The sequence below is a fragment of the Equus caballus genome, chromosome 17 (genome assembly GCF_041296265.1).
Source record: "Equus caballus isolate H_3958 breed thoroughbred chromosome 17, TB-T2T, whole genome shotgun sequence".
Taxonomy (NCBI): Eukaryota; Metazoa; Chordata; class Mammalia; order Perissodactyla; family Equidae; genus Equus; species Equus caballus.
In genome coordinates this window covers 36181766-36201064 of record NC_091700.1, presented here as the reverse complement: position 1 = coordinate 36201064, position 19299 = coordinate 36181766, and the positions used below count along the sequence as shown (strand labels likewise).

The 19299-nt window shown below is 41.2% G+C and overlaps 2 protein-coding genes across 4 annotated transcripts in view; one reads left to right on the top strand and one right to left on the bottom strand.

Moving 5' to 3' along the window:
- LOC138914995 (mitochondrial ornithine transporter 1) overlaps nt 1-12434 on the top strand; it is a 110302-nt gene extending 97868 nt beyond the window's left edge. Inside the window, exons 7-8 of one of the 3 annotated variants that reach the window (XR_011427692.1) lie at nt 4335-5500; nt 11391-12434. Coding sequence is in view for 2 of the 3 variants with exons in the window: in XM_070239603.1 (XP_070095704.1) it covers nt 4335-4345 (11 nt within the window). In the remaining variant the exon portion in view is untranslated. Of the gene's footprint in view, nt 1-4334; nt 8916-11390 lie in introns of those variants that run through there. The other 2 variants (XM_070239603.1, XM_070239602.1) reach the window with 2 other exon arrangements.
- The window catches only part of LOC138918351 (phosphatidylinositol 3,4,5-trisphosphate 3-phosphatase TPTE2-like), a 390322-nt gene that overhangs the window by 75345 nt on the left and 295678 nt on the right, over nt 1-19299 (bottom strand). The window contains exons 6-11 of the mRNA XM_070239585.1: nt 18909-18956; nt 17972-18025; nt 11853-11900; nt 10916-10969; nt 4797-4844; nt 3860-3913 (exon numbers count right to left, since the gene is read on the bottom strand). Of these exons, the coding sequence (XP_070095686.1) occupies nt 3860-3913; nt 4797-4844; nt 10916-10969; nt 11853-11900; nt 17972-18025; nt 18909-18956 (306 nt within the window). The remainder of the gene's footprint in view (nt 1-3859; nt 3914-4796; nt 4845-10915; nt 10970-11852; nt 11901-17971; nt 18026-18908; nt 18957-19299) is intronic.

The following is a 19299-nucleotide window of genomic DNA, read 5'->3' as shown; positions in this document are numbered from 1 at the left end:
GTTAAAGAAGGAAGTAAAAAATTATCTGTAAAGGATCCATGGAAATGAAGAGAAAATTCTAAAAGCTTCCAAAAAGAGCAAAGAAAATAAGAACAGACTGACACGATCTCTCTCTAGAGCAAACAGAACACATCTTGTTTGAGAGCACACAAGTGACATTTATGAAAACAGACAACATATTTGGACATAAACAAAGCATTAATAACGTGCACGGGAGCAATATCATATAGATTTTCCCTGACCGTATCGCAACTGCAATAGCTTTTTAAAAGTCAACATAATATCAAAGAAGAAAAAAGTTGAAGGACTGACATGAGCCAATGTCAAAATTCACTATAAAGCTACAGCAATCAAGACAGTGTGGTACTGGTGAAAGAACAGACAAATGGACCAAAGGAGCAGAACAGAGAGCCTAGAAATAGATGCCCGTTAACATACTCCACCGTTCTTTGACAAAGGAGCACAGACCATACAATGGAGCAAAGACAGTCTTATCAACGAATGGTGCTGGAAGAACTGGACATCCACGTGCGAGACAATGAACGTGCACATGGACCTTTACACCTTTACAAAACGGAAATCAAAATGCATTATAGACCCACATGTCAAAAGCAAAACTCTAGAATTCCTAGAAGACAATAACACGGAAGAAAACCGAGATGACCTCTTTAGAAACATGACTTTCTAGATGTGACAGCAAAATCAAGATCATGAAAGGAATAACTGATAAGCTGGACTTCATTAACATTTTAAACTGCTGCTCCACAAGACACAATGTCAAGAGGATAAAAACACAAGCCACAGACTGGGAGAAAACATTTGCAAAAGGCACAGTTGATAAAGGAATAACAAATAGACAAATACGCAAAGAAATCTTAAAACTAAACAACAAGAACACACACAACCAGATTAAAAAATGGGGCAAACAACTTAACAGACATCTGGCCAAAGAAGACATAAAAATGGCAACTAAGAGTACGAGACGATGCTCCACATCATATGGCTCCAGGGAAATGCAAATTGAACAACAATGAGATACCGCTACACACCTGTTAGAATAGTCAAAATATGGAACACTAACAACAGCAATTGCTGACAAGCATGTGGAGCAATGGAGACACTCATTCAGTATTGGTGGCAAGGCAAAACGGAACAGCCACTCTGGAAGGCAGTTTAGGGGTTTCTTACAAAACTAAGCATAACCCTTAACGTACGATCCAGCTTAACATACGCTCCTTGGTATTTACCCCAAGGAGTTCAAAACTTACACGCAGATGAAAACCTGCACACAAATGCTGATAGCAGCTTTACTCGTAATCGCCAAAAAGCGGAAGCAACCAAGATGTCCTGCACCAGATGAACGGATGAACAAACCGTGGTACATCTAGTCAACGGCATATTATTCAGCGCTAAAAAGCAACGAGCTATCAAGCTGTGAAAAGAAACCTTACATGCATGTTACTTTGTGAAAGAAGCCAATCTGAAAAGGTTGCATACTGTACGAGGCCAACTATATGACATTCTGGAAGTGGCAAAATTGGGGCGACAGGAAGAGATCGGTGGCTGCCAGGAGTTGGCGGGGAGAAGGATGAATAGGCGGAGCACAAAGGATTTTTAGGGCAGTGAAAATACTCCATCGTTATGAAACTCTAATGACAGATTCATGTCATTCTACTTTTATCCAAACCCATAGAATGTATGACACCAAGAGTGAGTCGCAATGTAAACCATAAATCAGATAATATTCTATTATGGCTTTCATTTTCCAATTCTGGTAATCGTATTATGGTTACGGAAGTGAAAATTTTCTGATTTTGATCACTGTGCTGTGGTTAGGTGTCCCTGAAGGTAGAAAAATAAAACTGAAATATTCAGGAGTAAAGGGTATGTGGTCTGCATTTTCTCTCTAATGATTCAGGAATAGAGCCTAAGTGTGTAGGAAGGTGTGTGTCACGTGTGTGTCTATCAAACATCTTCTGCCTCAACTCACATAAAAATCAGGTCTAGATACAGGTATATTGAGAGAGAGAGCTCTTTCTATGTGTATATCTATATCTAAACGTATTTTCTTTCTCCCTCTCTCTTTCTATATATATCTATAGATAGATAGATAGATAGATAGATAGATTTAGGTCTATATACCTACATATCCATATGATGGGAATAACAAAGGAAATGTGACAAAATGTTAACAATTGGAAATGTAAGTAAAGGGTATACTGGAGCTTTTGGAACCATTTGCGAGAAATTTCTGTATGTGTTGGAATATTGTTCAGTCTTAAAAAGAAATGAAATTCTGACACACGCTGCAACATGGATTGACTTTGAGGGCATTGTGCTAGACAAATTTTGCATGATTCCACTGACATGACATACCTAGAGTAGTCAAACTCACAGAGGCAGAAGGTAGAATGGTGGTTGCCAAGAGCTTGGGAAAGGGGCAACGGGGAGAGTAGTTTAATGTGTACAGAGTTTCAGTTTTGCAAGACGAGAAGAGTTCTGCAGGTTGGCTGCACAACAATATGAAGGTACCTAACGCTACAGAATGGCACACTTAAAAATGCTGAAGATGATCAATTTTAGGTTACGTGCATTTACCACAATTTAGAAATCTGCATAAGTTTCGAATTCTTACAATGGGAAAAGTGTTTCAAAAATAGCTCTCCTGGTGCTTGTTCTGGTGAAAATGAGATTGGGGAAAAAAGGAGATAGTACAAAAAAGCTGACGTTGAAAAACCAAAAATCTTCTGTCTCAACTCATCCTACATCCAACCTATTCTACCAAGGAAACTTGAAAGTGCATTTAGAACAATGCCCCTTATTGAGTGCATGTCTTGATTTGCTCTGTCAACCTCCTGACTAAAGACTCAAAGGGCTATCTTCACTGTGTCTCTCCACACTCTGTCTGGAGTCGGCTCCCTGTTTTGTGGTCAGCTCTCACTCTTCTCAGCATTCACGTGGGAGAGGGAATATCGAGCTGCACAGACTCTCCAGCCCTTAAAAGCCCATATAGCGGCAGAGACAACATACCCTCTCCACATCCCAGACATCACCCCAAAAGATGTCCACATACCTGGGAATGCACAGTCTAGGAGTGCATCTCTAGAAAAGCCTACCTCTCTAGAAAGCTACAGTTGGTACGTCTACGGTTCACGATTGGAGTTTGTATTGTTTGCAGAGCCTCAAGCATGACCCCTCATTGCCTTGCCAGTGCTACTAGGATTGAGCCAAAACCATTCAGCAGAGCCTACAATGCCCTTCAAAACCTGGCCCTGCCAGCCCTCATCCTTGTGGCGCACCTCTCTCTCCCTCAATCCTGTTCTCCAGTCCAGACCTCCTTTTATTTCCTCCCAAGAGCCATATGCCTTCCAACACTGCTCAATGACGTCAGAAAAAGAAGTGAGAGGTATAAGGACTGGACAGAAAAAATGAAAATTATCGCTGTTTTCAGATGACATGACTAAGTACACGGAAAACTTTTGTTCCATCTAATAAGCACTTAAATGGTATTTATTACGTGCCAGACATCATCCTAAGTGTTTAACACTTATTTGGTCCTCATAACAAATCATCACGGAGCCTGGAGAGTTGTTCCATGTTAACGTAAACACCAAGAAATGCAACAACATGTCATTTGAGATTTCCTACATGGGACAGTGATGTGACCAACTTATTTGAACAAGGATTCTGTGAATCTAAGAATATGATAAACATGACTTAGCTCAGTGGATCCGAAATTTTAGAAAAGATCTTAGAATCATTGTCCAGAATATTCCGCATTCCCATGGATAATGCCGCGTCTGCATTTCACTCACTCTCTCTCTCTCTCTCTCTCTCTCTCTCTGAGTATATACGTCACCTTTTGTTGGTGGTTCCATCACAGATTATTTCTGTCAGTTCATCGGGGTCATTTCTAAAGAATTAAAAGCATATATGATCAGACTCCAAGTGACTTCATAGAGTTACACTCTTGTTTGCAATTAGTTACAAGTAGTCTTCAAGTGGTAAACTGGTTGAACCCTAAAAAATTATGTGGATGTTAGTTATTTGGAAACTAGTATTTTAATCTTCCCTAGAGATAGGGCTTTCTATAGTTGTAACGAAGATCTTCCGCCGGTCAAAGAGCCTAATGAATGAAGATATTGAAATACAATTCTTCACTACTGAACCTTACTCTCACGTGTAATTGCATCGAGGTTGAATCTAGCTCAATATTCAACTCCAGGTTGTAGGCACACATTTCCCCAGCTCCTCCTAATTTCCTGATCCTCAACACCCTCCACCACATCCTGACCCTTCATGTATCATGTATGTCTTTTCTGTTCCTCATACAGGGTTCAGATGACTGCAGGTCTGAGGCACGGGCTCCCTCCAATATGACGGTGGCTTGGCATTCGGGACCAAAGCTTCAGATGGTGGCAGAGCTCTGGAGGCTGAGGAAAGGAGCCGAGGTCTGTTTAGCTCCATTCTCTTCTGCTGAGAGCTCCACTGCTCCCTCTCCACTGCTACCGTCTCCTTGCTCCAAATAGGATTCTCTCCTCTCCTGGCCCACTCTAGCAGAGTCTTACACACAGGCATTCTGAGAGTTTCCTCAAAGCTTTGGCTACTACTTTCTAAGGCTCACAAACAAACCGTGAGTAAGAAGTCTCCCTCTTATGACTCCTCCTTCCTTTTGCCACCTAGGCCCAACAGGAAAGAAAGTTACCTACAGAAGCTTATAGTCTCTTATGGAAACCTGTTGTTGCCATCGATGCCCCCCGTACCTTTCACCACTCAGATCACTCATGTCAACTCACCCCATCTTGTCACTGTTGCCAGACGATATTCGGGAAGAGTCCATAACCCTGCCATAGAGTAAAAAACATGTACAAAAAATAGAGCCAGACATTTTGGAAGATAATCAGGTTCTTTTTCCCAACAGAATTGCAGCACACAAAAAGTAAAGTCACGAGGAAACACGACAGAAACAAAAGCATCCGTTTCAGGGTCCAGCACTGGAACCTCTGACACAGTTTCCGGGTTCTGTGTGTGCGTGTGTGCGTGTCTGTGTGTCCCTGTGTGTATCCACTGGAAAGAGAATGAAGGGAACAAGGGAGACATAGCATTCATGATTAAACCTCCTTCCTTCTTCACCATTTTGTTTCTCCTTCATGCACTCTGGAATCAATTTGGGAAACGTGAGAGGGATCTGAGTGTGTCGGGATGGGGAGGTGCATCCAAGTAAGAGCTAACACAGAGATATAGATAGAAAGAGAATACACAAGAACAATGAACATACAGTGTCAGGGCCTAGTCCCTGGTTGTTATTTGGTAGGAAAGAAACAAGTAGGAAGGTCAAGGATGACCAAATGATGATTAAAAGATTTTCTGACCTGCGTGAAGACCATGCGTTTACAATGATTCTTTTTCTTTTTCTTTTTCTCTACAGTCCTTTCAGAAAACGCTATCTGGTTATATTATCCAAAATCAATTTTGACTTTTCACCTCAAAAGTGGCTTGGGTAATCTTTTCTCTATTTATCTTTTTCTTCATCTACAAAATGAGACACTTGCAAAATGCACTTTGAGTCTGTCACCTTCACAGTATCATGCTAATATTCAGCATTGCACAAATATCATTGATTTTTGGACAGCCTGCACTCTTCACCAAATTCTTTCAAATTTCATTAATTCTGTATCTGGCAACAATATACATTAGTATATATATCTTAAAGTTCAAATACACTTAAAGGTTCTCATCAAAGTAACACACCCTGATAATTTCCAGAGAAATCATGGGTTCCTATCAAGACGCCAAATGGTACGGCATGTTGCATCCTCCTCCCAAAACTTCAGAAGTCCTAAGGAACTATGCACCCCCAGAAATAACAAGAGTGACCACCCTGGGAAATGACAGAGGCCTGAAGGCTGTCTCTTAATTGGTGGGTAGCCTGGGATTAGGGGCAGTGGGTGGCAGCCTTGAGGGGCTCAGTGTGAGGGAAAATTTTAAGGACCGTTCTTGCCTCTCCCCTGAGTTGCTTGGAAGCGATCACTTTCCTTTCTCAGCAGAAACAAGTAGCAACCACCCAGATGTAGCTAGGATAAAATTAGAGTAGCATTAGGTTAGCTGATGAAAGCAGGGAAGGGCTGAACAATCCTTGATCCTTCACTCCTCCACCTCCTCCGTCTCCCAAGCCCCAGGTGACAACCTCAAATGCCTCCTCAAATGCCGCTTTCCCCAAGAGCTCAAAGGTGACATATCCTGACCACAGGAGTTGAGTGGTCACAGTGTTTCACGGTTTCTGAGACTGTCTGCGCCTGGGGCCATCACCTCCCCTCATATTAAACTTACTTAGAAAAACACACCTTAGGTCCTAGGTCTCAACAAAGGTGACTCTATAATACAGCACCCAAGAGAGGACACTTCTGAGAGTGAAAGGGACACACTATTAATAATTATTCTGAGATAACAGCCACAGACTGAGATGGTCCCAAGCAAAACGTTAGCCCTTCTCTAATACAAGATGCCAGACAGAGTAGCCAACAGCCACAAGGAATGAAAGCTCACAAGTCAAAACAATTACATACCTGAGGAGCACAACGACTGAAAAAGAAATACAACAAAGTGAGCAACATATACCATTTGAAGTAGAACTACTGGAACATACTGGAACATAAGCATGACAAATACACTTAAAGATACAAGGGAAGATGTTAGTAGCACGAAGTGACAATGAGAAACCATAAGGAAAACCTCATGAGGAAATAGGTGTAAAAGTACGATTGTTAAAGACTTAAGTCATGGGATAAATAGCAGTGTGGATACGGGAGAGCAGCAAATTATTTAGACATGGAAAATGACATTGAGAAACTCTCCCAGAAAACAGAATAAAACAATAAAGTGAGAGAATATTTAAAAGAACAGCAGTGTGATATGGTGGGTTAAAAAAGACATCTAACATCTGAAATAAATGAAATCCAAGACATCTAAGATGAAAGAAAAGAAAACAGAGAAGAGGAAATATTCAAAAACTAATGAAGATAAATTTCACAAAGTTAAAGAAGGAAGTAAAAAATTATCTGTAAAGGATCCATGGAAATGAAGAGAAAATTCTAAAAGCTTCCAAAAAGAGCAAAGAAAATAAGAACAGACTGACACGATCTCTCTCTAGAGCAAACAGAACACATCTTGTTTGAGAGCACACAAGTGACATTTATGAAAACAGACAACATATTTGGACATAAACAAAGCATTAATAACGTGCACGGGAGCAATATCATATAGATTTTCCCTGACCGTATCGCAACTGCAATAGCTTTTTAAAAGTCAACATAATATCAAAGAAGAAAAAAGTTGAAGGACTGACATGAGCCAATGTCAAAATTCACTATAAAGCTACAGCAATCAAGACAGTGTGGTACTGGTGAAAGAACAGACAAATGGACCAAAGGAGCAGAACAGAGAGCCTAGAAATAGATGCCCGTTAACATACTCCACCGTTCTTTGACAAAGGAGCACAGACCATACAATGGAGCAAAGACAGTCTTATCAACGAATGGTGCTGGAAGAACTGGACATCCACGTGCGAGACAATGAACGTGCACATGGACCTTTACACCTTTACAAAACGGAAATCAAAATGCATTATAGACCCACATGTCAAAAGCAAAACTCTAGAATTCCTAGAAGACAATAACACGGAAGAAAACCGAGATGACCTCTTTAGAAACATGACTTTCTAGATGTGACAGCAAAATCAAGATCATGAAAGGAATAACTGATAAGCTGGACTTCATTAACATTTTAAACTGCTGCTCCACAAGACACAATGTCAAGAGGATAAAAACACAAGCCACAGACTGGGAGAAAACATTTGCAAAAGGCACAGTTGATAAAGGAATAACAAATAGACAAATACGCAAAGAAATCTTAAAACTAAACAACAAGAACACACACAACCAGATTAAAAAATGGGGCAAACAACTTAACAGACATCTGGCCAAAGAAGACATAAAAATGGCAACTAAGAGTACGAGACGATGCTCCACATCATATGGCTCCAGGGAAATGCAAATTGAACAACAATGAGATACCGCTACACACCTGTTAGAATAGTCAAAATATGGAACACTAACAACAGCAATTGCTGACAAGCATGTGGAGCAATGGAGACACTCATTCAGTATTGGTGGCAAGGCAAAACGGAACAGCCACTCTGGAAGGCAGTTTAGGGGTTTCTTACAAAACTAAGCATAACCCTTAACGTACGATCCAGCTTAACATACGCTCCTTGGTATTTACCCCAAGGAGTTCAAAACTTACACGCAGATGAAAACCTGCACACAAATGCTGATAGCAGCTTTACTCGTAATCGCCAAAAAGCGGAAGCAACCAAGATGTCCTGCACCAGATGAACGGATGAACAAACCGTGGTACATCTAGTCAACGGCATATTATTCAGCGCTAAAAAGCAACGAGCTATCAAGCTGTGAAAAGAAACCTTACATGCATGTTACTTTGTGAAAGAAGCCAATCTGAAAAGGTTGCATACTGTACGAGGCCAACTATATGACATTCTGGAAGTGGCAAAATTGGGGCGACAGGAAGAGATCGGTGGCTGCCAGGAGTTGGCGGGGAGAAGGATGAATAGGCGGAGCACAAAGGATTTTTAGGGCAGTGAAAATACTCCATCGTTATGAAACTCTAATGACAGATTCATGTCATTCTACTTTTATCCAAACCCATAGAATGTATGACACCAAGAGTGAGTCGCAATGTAAACCATAAATCAGATAATATTCTATTATGGCTTTCATTTTCCAATTCTGGTAATCGTATTATGGTTACGGAAGTGAAAATTTTCTGATTTTGATCACTGTGCTGTGGTTAGGTGTCCCTGAAGGTAGAAAAATAAAACTGAAATATTCAGGAGTAAAGGGTATGTGGTCTGCATTTTCTCTCTAATGATTCAGGAATAGAGCCTAAGTGTGTAGGAAGGTGTGTGTCACGTGTGTGTCTATCAAACATCTTCTGCCTCAACTCACATAAAAATCAGGTCTAGATACAGGTATATTGAGAGAGAGAGCTCTTTCTATGTGTATATCTATATCTAAACGTATTTTCTTTCTCCCTCTCTCTTTCTATATATATCTATAGATAGATAGATAGATAGATAGATAGATTTAGGTCTATATACCTACATATCCATATGATGGGAATAACAAAGGAAATGTGACAAAATGTTAACAATTGGAAATGTAAGTAAAGGGTATACTGGAGCTTTTGGAACCATTTGCGAGAAATTTCTGTATGTGTTGGAATATTGTTCAGTCTTAAAAAGAAATGAAATTCTGACACACGCTGCAACATGGATTGACTTTGAGGGCATTGTGCTAAATGAAATAACTAGTCACAAGAAGACAAATTTTGCATGATTCCACTGACATGACATACCTAGAGTAGTCAAACTCACAGAGGCAGAAGGTAGAATGGTGGTTGCCAAGAGCTTGGGAAAGGGGCAACGGGGAGAGTAGTTTAATGTGTACAGAGTTTCAGTTTTGCAAGACGAGAAGAGTTCTGCAGGTTGGCTGCACAACAATATGAAGGTACCTAACGCTACAGAATGGCACACTTAAAAATGCTGAAGATGATCAATTTTAGGTTACGTGCATTTACCACAAATTAGAAATCTGCATAAGTTTCGAATTCTTACAATGGGAAAAGTGTTTCAAAAATAGCTCTCCTGGTGCTTGTTCTGGTGAAAATGAGATTGGGGAAAAAAGGAGATAGTACAAAAAAGCTGACGTTGAAAAACCAAAAATCTTCTGTCTCAACTCATCCTACATCCAACCTATTCTACCAAGGAAACTTGAAAGTGCATTTAGAACAATGCCCCTTATTGAGTGCATGTCTTGATTTGCTCTGTCAACCTCCTGACTAAAGACTCAAAGGGCTATCTTCACTGTGTCTCTCCACACTCTGTCTGGAGTCGGCTCCCTGTTTTGTGGTCAGCTCTCACTCTTCTCAGCATTCACGTGGGAGAGGGAATATCGAGCTGCACAGACTCTCCAGCCCTTAAAAGCCCATATAGCGGCAGAGACAACATACCCTCTCCACATCCCAGACATCACCCCAAAAGATGTCCACATACCTGGGAATGCACAGTCTAGGAGTGCATCTCTAGAAAAGCCTACCTCTCTAGAAAGCTACAGTTGGTACGTCTACGGTTCACGATTGGAGTTTGTATTGTTTGCAGAGCCTCAAGCATGACCCCTCATTGCCTTGCCAGTGCTACTAGGATTGAGCCAAAACCATTCAGCAGAGCCTACAATGCCCTTCAAAACCTGGCCCTGCCAGCCCTCATCCTTGTGGCGCACCTCTCTCTCCCTCAATCCTGTTCTCCAGTCCTGACCTCCTTTTATTTCCTCCCAAGAGCCATATGCCTTCCAACACTGCTCAATGACGTCAGAAAAAGAAGTGAGAGGTATAAGGACTGGACAGGAAAAATGAAAATTATCGCTGTTTTCAGATGACATGACTAAGTACACGGAAAACTTTTGTTCCATCTAATAAGCACTTAAATGGTATTTATTACGTGCCAGACATCATCCTAAGTGTTTAACACTTATTTGGTCCTCATAACAAATCATCACGGAGCCTGGAGAGTTGTTCCATGTTAACGTAAACACCAAGAAATGCAACAACATGTCATTTGAGATTTCCTACATGGGACAGTGATGTGACCAACTTATTTGAACAAGGATTCTGTGAATCTAAGAATATGATAAACATGACTTAGCTCAGTGGATCCGAAATTTTAGAAAAGATCTTAGAATCATTGTCCAGAATATTCCGCATTCCCATGGATAATGCCGCGTCTGCATTTCACTCACTCTCTCTCTCTCTCTCTCTCTCTCTCTCTGAGTATATACGTCACCTTTTGTTGGTGGTTCCATCACAGATTATTTCTGTCAGTTCATCGGGGTCATTTCTAAAGAATTAAAAGCATATATGATCAGACTCCAAGTGACTTCATAGAGTTACACTCTTGTTTGCAATTAGTTACAAGTAGTCTTCAAGTGGTAAACTGGTTGAACCCTAAAAAATTATGTGGATGTTAGTTATTTGGAAACTAGTATTTTAATCTTCCCTAGAGATAGGGCTTTCTATAGTTGTAACGAAGATCTTCCGCCGGTCAAAGAGCCTAATGAATGAAGATATTGAAATACAATTCTTCACTACTGAACCTTACTCTCACGTGTAATTGCATCGAGGTTGAATCTAGCTCAATATTCAACTCCAGGTTGTAGGCACACATTTCCCCAGCTCCTCCTAATTTCCTGATCCTCAACACCCTCCACCACATCCTGACCCTTCATGTATCATGTATGTCTTTTCTGTTCCTCATACAGGGTTCAGATGACTGCAGGTCTGAGGCACGGGCTCCCTCCAATATGACGGTGGCTTGGCATTCGGGACCAAAGCTTCAGATGGTGGCAGAGCTCTGGAGGCTGAGGAAAGGAGCCGAGGTCTGTTTAGCTCCATTCTCTTCTGCTGAGAGCTCCACTGCTCCCTCTCCACTGCTACCGTCTCCTTGCTCCAAATAGGATTCTCTCCTCTCCTGGCCCACTCTAGCAGAGTCTTACACACAGGCATTCTGAGAGTTTCCTCAAAGCTTTGGCTACTACTTTCTAAGGCTCACAAACAAACCGTGAGTAAGAAGTCTCCCTCTTATGACTCCTCCTTCCTTTTGCCACCTAGGCCCAACAGGAAAGAAAGTTACCTACAGAAGCTTATAGTCTCTTATGGAAACCTGTTGTTGCCATCGATGCCCCCCGTACCTTTCACCACTCAGATCACTCATGTCAACTCACCCCATCTTGTCACTGTTGCCAGACGATATTCGGGAAGAGTCCATAACCCTGCCATAGAGTAAAAAACATGTACAAAAAATAGAGCCAGACATTTTGGAAGATAATCAGGTTCTTTTTCCCAACAGAATTGCAGCACACAAAAAGTAAAGTCACGAGGAAACACGACAGAAACAAAAGCATCCGTTTCAGGGTCCAGCACTGGAACCTCTGACACAGTTTCCGGGTTCTGTGTGTGCGTGTGTGCGTGTCTGTGTGTCCCTGTGTGTATCCACTGGAAAGAGAATGAAGGGAACAAGGGAGACATAGCATTCATGATTAAACCTCCTTCCTTCTTCACCATTTTGTTTCTCCTTCATGCACTCTGGAATCAATTTGGGAAACGTGAGAGGGATCTGAGTGTGTCGGGATGGGGAGGTGCATCCAAGTAAGAGCTAACACAGAGATATAGATAGAAAGAGAATACACAAGAACAATGAACATACAGTGTCAGGGCCTAGTCCCTGGTTGTTATTTGGTAGGAAAGAAACAAGTAGGAAGGTCAAGGATGACCAAATGATGATTAAAAGATTTTCTGACCTGCGTGAAGACCATGCGTTTACAATGATTCTTTTTCTTTTTCTTTTTCTCTACAGTCCTTTCAGAAAACGCTATCTGGTTATATTATCCAAAATCAATTTTGACTTTTCACCTCAAAAGTGGCTTGGGTAATCTTTTCTCTATTTATCTTTTTCTTCATCTACAAAATGAGACACTTGCAAAATGCACTTTGAGTCTGTCACCTTCACAGTATCATGCTAATATTCAGCATTGCACAAATATCATTGATTTTTGGACAGCCTGCACTCTTCACCAAATTCTTTCAAATTTCATTAATTCTGTATCTGGCAACAATATACATTAGTATATATATCTTAAAGTTCAAATACACTTAAAGGTTCTCATCAAAGTAACACACCCTGATAATTTCCAGAGAAATCATGGGTTCCTATCAAGACGCCAAATGGTACGGCATGTTGCATCCTCCTCCCAAAACTTCAGAAGTCCTAAGGAACTATGCACCCCCAGAAATAACAAGAGTGACCACCCTGGGAAATGACAGAGGCCTGAAGGCTGTCTCTTAATTGGTGGGTAGCCTGGGATTAGGGGCAGTGGGTGGCAGCCTTGAGGGGCTCAGTGTGAGGGAAAATTTTAAGGACCGTTCTTGCCTCTCCCCTGAGTTGCTTGGAAGCGATCACTTTCCTTTCTCAGCAGAAACAAGTAGCAACCACCCAGATGTAGCTAGGATAAAATTAGAGTAGCATTAGGTTAGCTGATGAAAGCAGGGAAGGGCTGAACAATCCTTGATCCTTCACTCCTCCACCTCCTCCGTCTCCCAAGCCCCAGGTGACAACCTCAAATGCCTCCTCAAATGCCGCTTTCCCCAAGAGCTCAAAGGTGACATATCCTGACCACAGGAGTTGAGTGGTCACAGTGTTTCACGGTTTCTGAGACTGTCTGCGCCTGGGGCCATCACCTCCCCTCATATTAAACTTACTTAGAAAAACACACCTTAGGTCCTAGGTCTCAACAAAGGTGACTCTATAATACAGCACCCAAGAGAGGACACTTCTGAGAGTGAAAGGGACACACTATTAATAATTATTCTGAGATAACAGCCACAGACTGAGATGGTCCCAAGCAAAACGTTAGCCCTTCTCTAATACAAGATGCCAGACAGAGTAGCCAACAGCCACAAGGAATGAAAGCTCACAAGTCAAAACAATTACATACCTGAGGAGCACAACGACTGAAAAAGAAATACAACAAAGTGAGCAACATATACCATTTGAAGTAGAACTACTGGAACATACTGGAACATAAGCATGACAAATACACTTAAAGATACAAGGGAAGATGTTAGTAGCACGAAGTGACAATGAGAAACCATAAGGAAAACCTCATGAGGAAATAGGTGTAAAAGTACGATTGTTAAAGACTTAAGTCATGGGATAAATAGCAGTGTGGATACGGGAGAGCAGCAAATTATTTAGACATGGAAAATGACATTGAGAAACTCTCCCAGAAAACAGAATAAAACAATAAAGTGAGAGAATATTTAAAAGAACAGCAGTGTGATATGGTGGGTTAAAAAAGACATCTAACATCTGAAATAAATGAAATCCAAGACATCTAAGATGAAAGAAAAGAAAACAGAGAAGAGGAAATATTCAAAAACTAATGAAGATAAATTTCACAAAGTTAAAGAAGGAAGTAAAAAATTATCTGTAAAGGATCCATGGAAATGAAGAGAAAATTCTAAAAGCTTCCAAAAAGAGCAAAGAAAATAAGAACAGACTGACACGATCTCTCTCTAGAGCAAACAGAACACATCTTGTTTGAGAGCACACAAGTGACATTTATGAAAACAGACAACATATTTGGACATAAACAAAGCATTAATAACGTGCACGGGAGCAATATCATATAGATTTTCCCTGACCGTATCGCAACTGCAATAGCTTTTTAAAAGTCAACATAATATCAAAGAAGAAAAAAGTTGAAGGACTGACATGAGCCAATGTCAAAATTCACTATAAAGCTACAGCAATCAAGACAGTGTGGTACTGGTGAAAGAACAGACAAATGGACCAAAGGAGCAGAACAGAGAGCCTAGAAATAGATGCCCGTTAACATACTCCACCGTTCTTTGACAAAGGAGCACAGACCATACAATGGAGCAAAGACAGTCTTATCAACGAATGGTGCTGGAAGAACTGGACATCCACGTGCGAGACAATGAACGTGCACATGGACCTTTACACCTTTACAAAACGGAAATCAAAATGCATTATAGACCCACATGTCAAAAGCAAAACTCTAGAATTCCTAGAAGACAATAACACGGAAGAAAACCGAGATGACCTCTTTAGAAACATGACTTTCTAGATGTGACAGCAAAATCAAGATCATGAAAGGAATAACTGATAAGCTGGACTTCATTAACATTTTAAACTGCTGCTCCACAAGACACAATGTCAAGAGGATAAAAACACAAGCCACAGACTGGGAGAAAACATTTGCAAAAGGCACAGTTGATAAAGGAATAACAAATAGACAAATACGCAAAGAAATCTTAAAACTAAACAACAAGAACACACACAACCAGATTAAAAAATGGGGCAAACAACTTAACAGACATCTGGCCAAAGAAGACATAAAAATGGCAACTAAGAGTACGAGACGATGCTCCACATCATATGGCTCCAGGGAAATGCAAATTGAACAACAATGAGATACCGCTACACACCTGTTAGAATAGTCAAAATATGGAACACTAACAACAGCAATTGCTGACAAGCATGTGGAGCAATGGAGACACTCATTCAGTATTGGTGGCAAGGCAAAACGGAACAGCCACTCTGGAAGGCAGTTTAGGGGTTTCTTACAAAACTAAGCATAACCCTTAACGTACGATCCAGCTTAACATACGCTCCTTGGTATTTACCCCAAGGAGTTCAAAACTTACACGCAGATGAAAACCTGCACACAAATGCTGATAGCAGCTTTACTCGTAATCGCCAAAAAGCGGAAGCAACCAAGATGTCCTGCACCAGATGAACGGATGAACAAACCGTGGTACATCTAGTCAACGGCATATTATTCAGCGCTAAAAAGCAACGAGCTATCAAGCTGTGAAAAGAAACCTTACATGCATGTTACTTTGTGAAAGAAGCCAATCTGAAAAGGTTGCATACTGTACGAGGCCAACTATATGACATTCTGGAAGTGGCAAAATTGGGGCGACAGGAAGAGATCGGTGGCTGCCAGGAGTTGGCGGGGAGAAGGATGAATAGGCGGAGCACAAAGGATTTTTAGGGCAGTGAAAATACTCCATCGTTATGAAACTCTAATGACAGATTCATGTCATTCTACTTTTATCCAAACCCATAGAATGTATGACACCAAGAGTGAGTCGCAATGTAAACCATAAATCAGATAATATTCTATTATGGCTTTCATTTTCCAATTCTGGTAATCGTATTATGGTTACGGAAGTGAAAATTTTCTGATTTTGATCACTGTGCTGTGGTTAGGTGTCCCTGAAGGTAGAAAAATAAAACTGAAATATTCAGGAGTAAAGGGTATGTGGTCTGCATTTTCTCTCTAATGATTCAGGAATAGAGCCTAAGTGTGTAGGAAGGTGTGTGTCACGTGTGTGTCTATCAAACATCTTCTGCCTCAACTCACATAAAAATCAGGTCTAGATACAGGTATATTGAGAGAGAGAGCTCTTTCTATGTGTATATCTATATCTAAACGTATTTTCTTTCTCCCTCTCTCTTTCTATATATATCTATAGATAGATAGATAGATAGATAGATAGATTTAGGTCTATATACCTACATATCCATATGATGGGAATAACAAAGGAAATGTGACAAAATGTTAACAATTGGAAATGTAAGTAAAGGGTATACTGGAGCTTTTGGAACCATTTGCGAGAAATTTCTGTATGTGTTGGAATATTGTTCAGTCTTAAAAAGAAATGAAATTCTGACACACGCTGCAACATGGATTGACTTTGAGGGCATTGTGCTAAATGAAATAACTAGTCACAAGAAGACAAATTTTGCATGATTCCACTGACATGACATACCTAGAGTAGTCAAACTCACAGAGGCAGAAGGTAGAATGGTGGTTGCCAAGAGCTTGGGAAAGGGGCAACGGGGAGAGTAGTTTAATGTGTACAGAGTTTCAGTTTTGCAAGACGAGAAGAGTTCTGCAGGTTGGCTGCACAACAATATGAAGGTACCTAACGCTACAGAATGGCACACTTAAAAATGCTGAAGATGATCAATTTTAGGTTACGTGCATTTACCACAAATTAGAAATCTGCATAAGTTTCGAATTCTTACAATGGGAAAAGTGTTTCAAAAATAGCTCTCCTGGTGCTTGTTCTGGTGAAAATGAGATTGGGGAAAAAAGGAGATAGTACAAAAAAGCTGACGTTGAAAAACCAAAAATCTTCTGTCTCAACTCATCCTACATCCAACCTATTCTACCAAGGAAACTTGAAAGTGCATTTAGAACAATGCCCCTTATTGAGTGCATGTCTTGATTTGCTCTGTCAACCTCCTGACTAAAGACTCAAAGGGCTATCTTCACTGTGTCTCTCCACACTCTGTCTGGAGTCGGCTCCCTGTTTTGTGGTCAGCTCTCACTCTTCTCAGCATTCACGTGGGAGAGGGAATATCGAGCTGCACAGACTCTCCAGCCCTTAAAAGCCCATATAGCGGCAGAGACAACATACCCTCTCCACATCCCAGACATCACCCCAAAAGATGTCCACATACCTGGGAATGCACAGTCTAGGAGTGCATCTCTAGAAAAGCCTACCTCTCTAGAAAGCTACAGTTGGTACGTCTACGGTTCACGATTGGAGTTTGTATTGTTTGCAGAGCCTCAAGCATGACCCCTCATTGCCTTGCCAGTGCTACTAGGATTGAGCCAAAACCATTCAGCAGAGCCTACAATGCCCTTCAAAACCTGGCCCTGCCAGCCCTCATCCTTGTGGCGCACCTCTCTCTCCCTCAATCCTGTTCTCCAGTCCTGACCTCCTTTTATTTCCTCCCAAGAGCCATATGCCTTCCAACACTGCTCAATGACGTCAGAAAAAGAAGTGAGAGGTATAAGGACTGGACAGGAAAAATGAAAATTATCGCTGTTTTCAGATGACATGACTAAGTACACGGAAAACTTTTGTTCCATCTAATAAGCACTTAAATGGTATTTATTACGTGCCAGACATCATCCTAAGTGTTTAACACTTATTTGGTCCTCATAACAAATCATCACGGAGCCTGGAGAGTTGTTCCATGTTAACGTAAACACCAAGAAATGCAACAACATGTCATTTGAGATTTCCTACATGGGACAGTGATGTGACCAACTTATTTGAACAAGGATTCTGTGAATCTAAGAATATGATAAACATGACTTAGCTCAGTGGATCCGAAATTTTAGAAAAGATCTTAGAATCATTGTCCAGAATATTCCGCATTCCCATGGATAATGCCGCGTCTGCATTTCACTCACTCTCTCTCTCTCTCTCTCTCTCTCTCTCTGAGTATATACGTCACCTTTTGTTGGTGGTTCCATCACAGATTATTTCTGTCAGTTCATCGGGGTCATTTCTAAAGAATTAAAAGCATATATGATCAGACTCCAAGTGACTTCATAGAGTTACACTCTTGTTTGCAATTAGTTACAAGTAGTCTTCAAGTGGTAAACTGGTTGAACCCTAAAAAATTATGTGGATGTTAGTTATTTGGAAACTAGTATTTTAATCTTCCCTAGAGATAGGGCTTTCTATAGTTGTAACGAAGATCTTCCGCCGGTCAAAGAGCCTAATGAATGAAGATATTGAAATACAATTCTTCACTACTGAACCTTACTCTCACGTGTAATTGCATCGAGGTTGAATCTAGCTCAATATTCAACTCCAGGTTGTAGGCACACATTTCCCCAGCTCCTCCTAATTTCCTGATCCTCAACACCCTCCACCACATCCTGACCCTTCATGTATCATGTATGTCTTTTCTGTTCCTCATACAGGGTTCAGATGACTGCAGGTCTGAGGCACGGGCTCCCTCCAATATGACGGTGGCTTGGCATTCGGGACCAAAGCTTCAGATGGTGGCAGAGCTCTGGAGGCTGAGGAAAGGAGCCGAGGTCTGTTTAGCTCCATTCTCTTCTGCTGAGAGCTCCACTGCTCCCTCTCCACTGCTACCGTCTCCTTGCTCCAAATAGGATTCTCTCCTCTCCTGGCCCACTCTAGCAGAGTCTTACACACAGGCATTCTGAGAGTTTCCTCAAAGCTTTGGCTACTACTTTCTAAGGCTCACAAACAAACCGTGAGTAAGAAGTCTCCCTCTTATGACTCCTCCTTCCTTTTGCCACCTAGGCCCAACAGGAAAGAAAGTTACCTACAGAAGCTTATAGTCTCTTATGGAAACCTGTTGTTGCCATCGATGCCCCCCGTACCTTTCACCACTCAGATCACTCATGTCAACTCACCCCATCTTGTCACTGTTGCCAGACGATATTCGGGAAGAGTCCATAACCCTGCCATAGAGTAAAAAACATGTACAAAAAATAGAGCCAGACATTTTGGAAGATAATCAGGTTCTTTTTCCCAACAGAATTGCAGCACACAAAAAGTAAAGTCACGAGGAAACACGACAGAAACAAAAGCATCCGTTTCAGGGTCCAGCACTGGAACCTCTGACACAGTTTCCGGGTTCTGTGTGTGCGTGTGTGCGTGTCTGTGTGTCCCTGTGTGTATCCACTGGAAAGAGAATGAAGGGAACAAGGGAGACATAGCATTCATGATTAAACCTCCTTCCTTCTTCACCATTTTGTTTCTCCTTCATGCACTCTGGAATCAATTTGGGAAACGTGAGAGGGA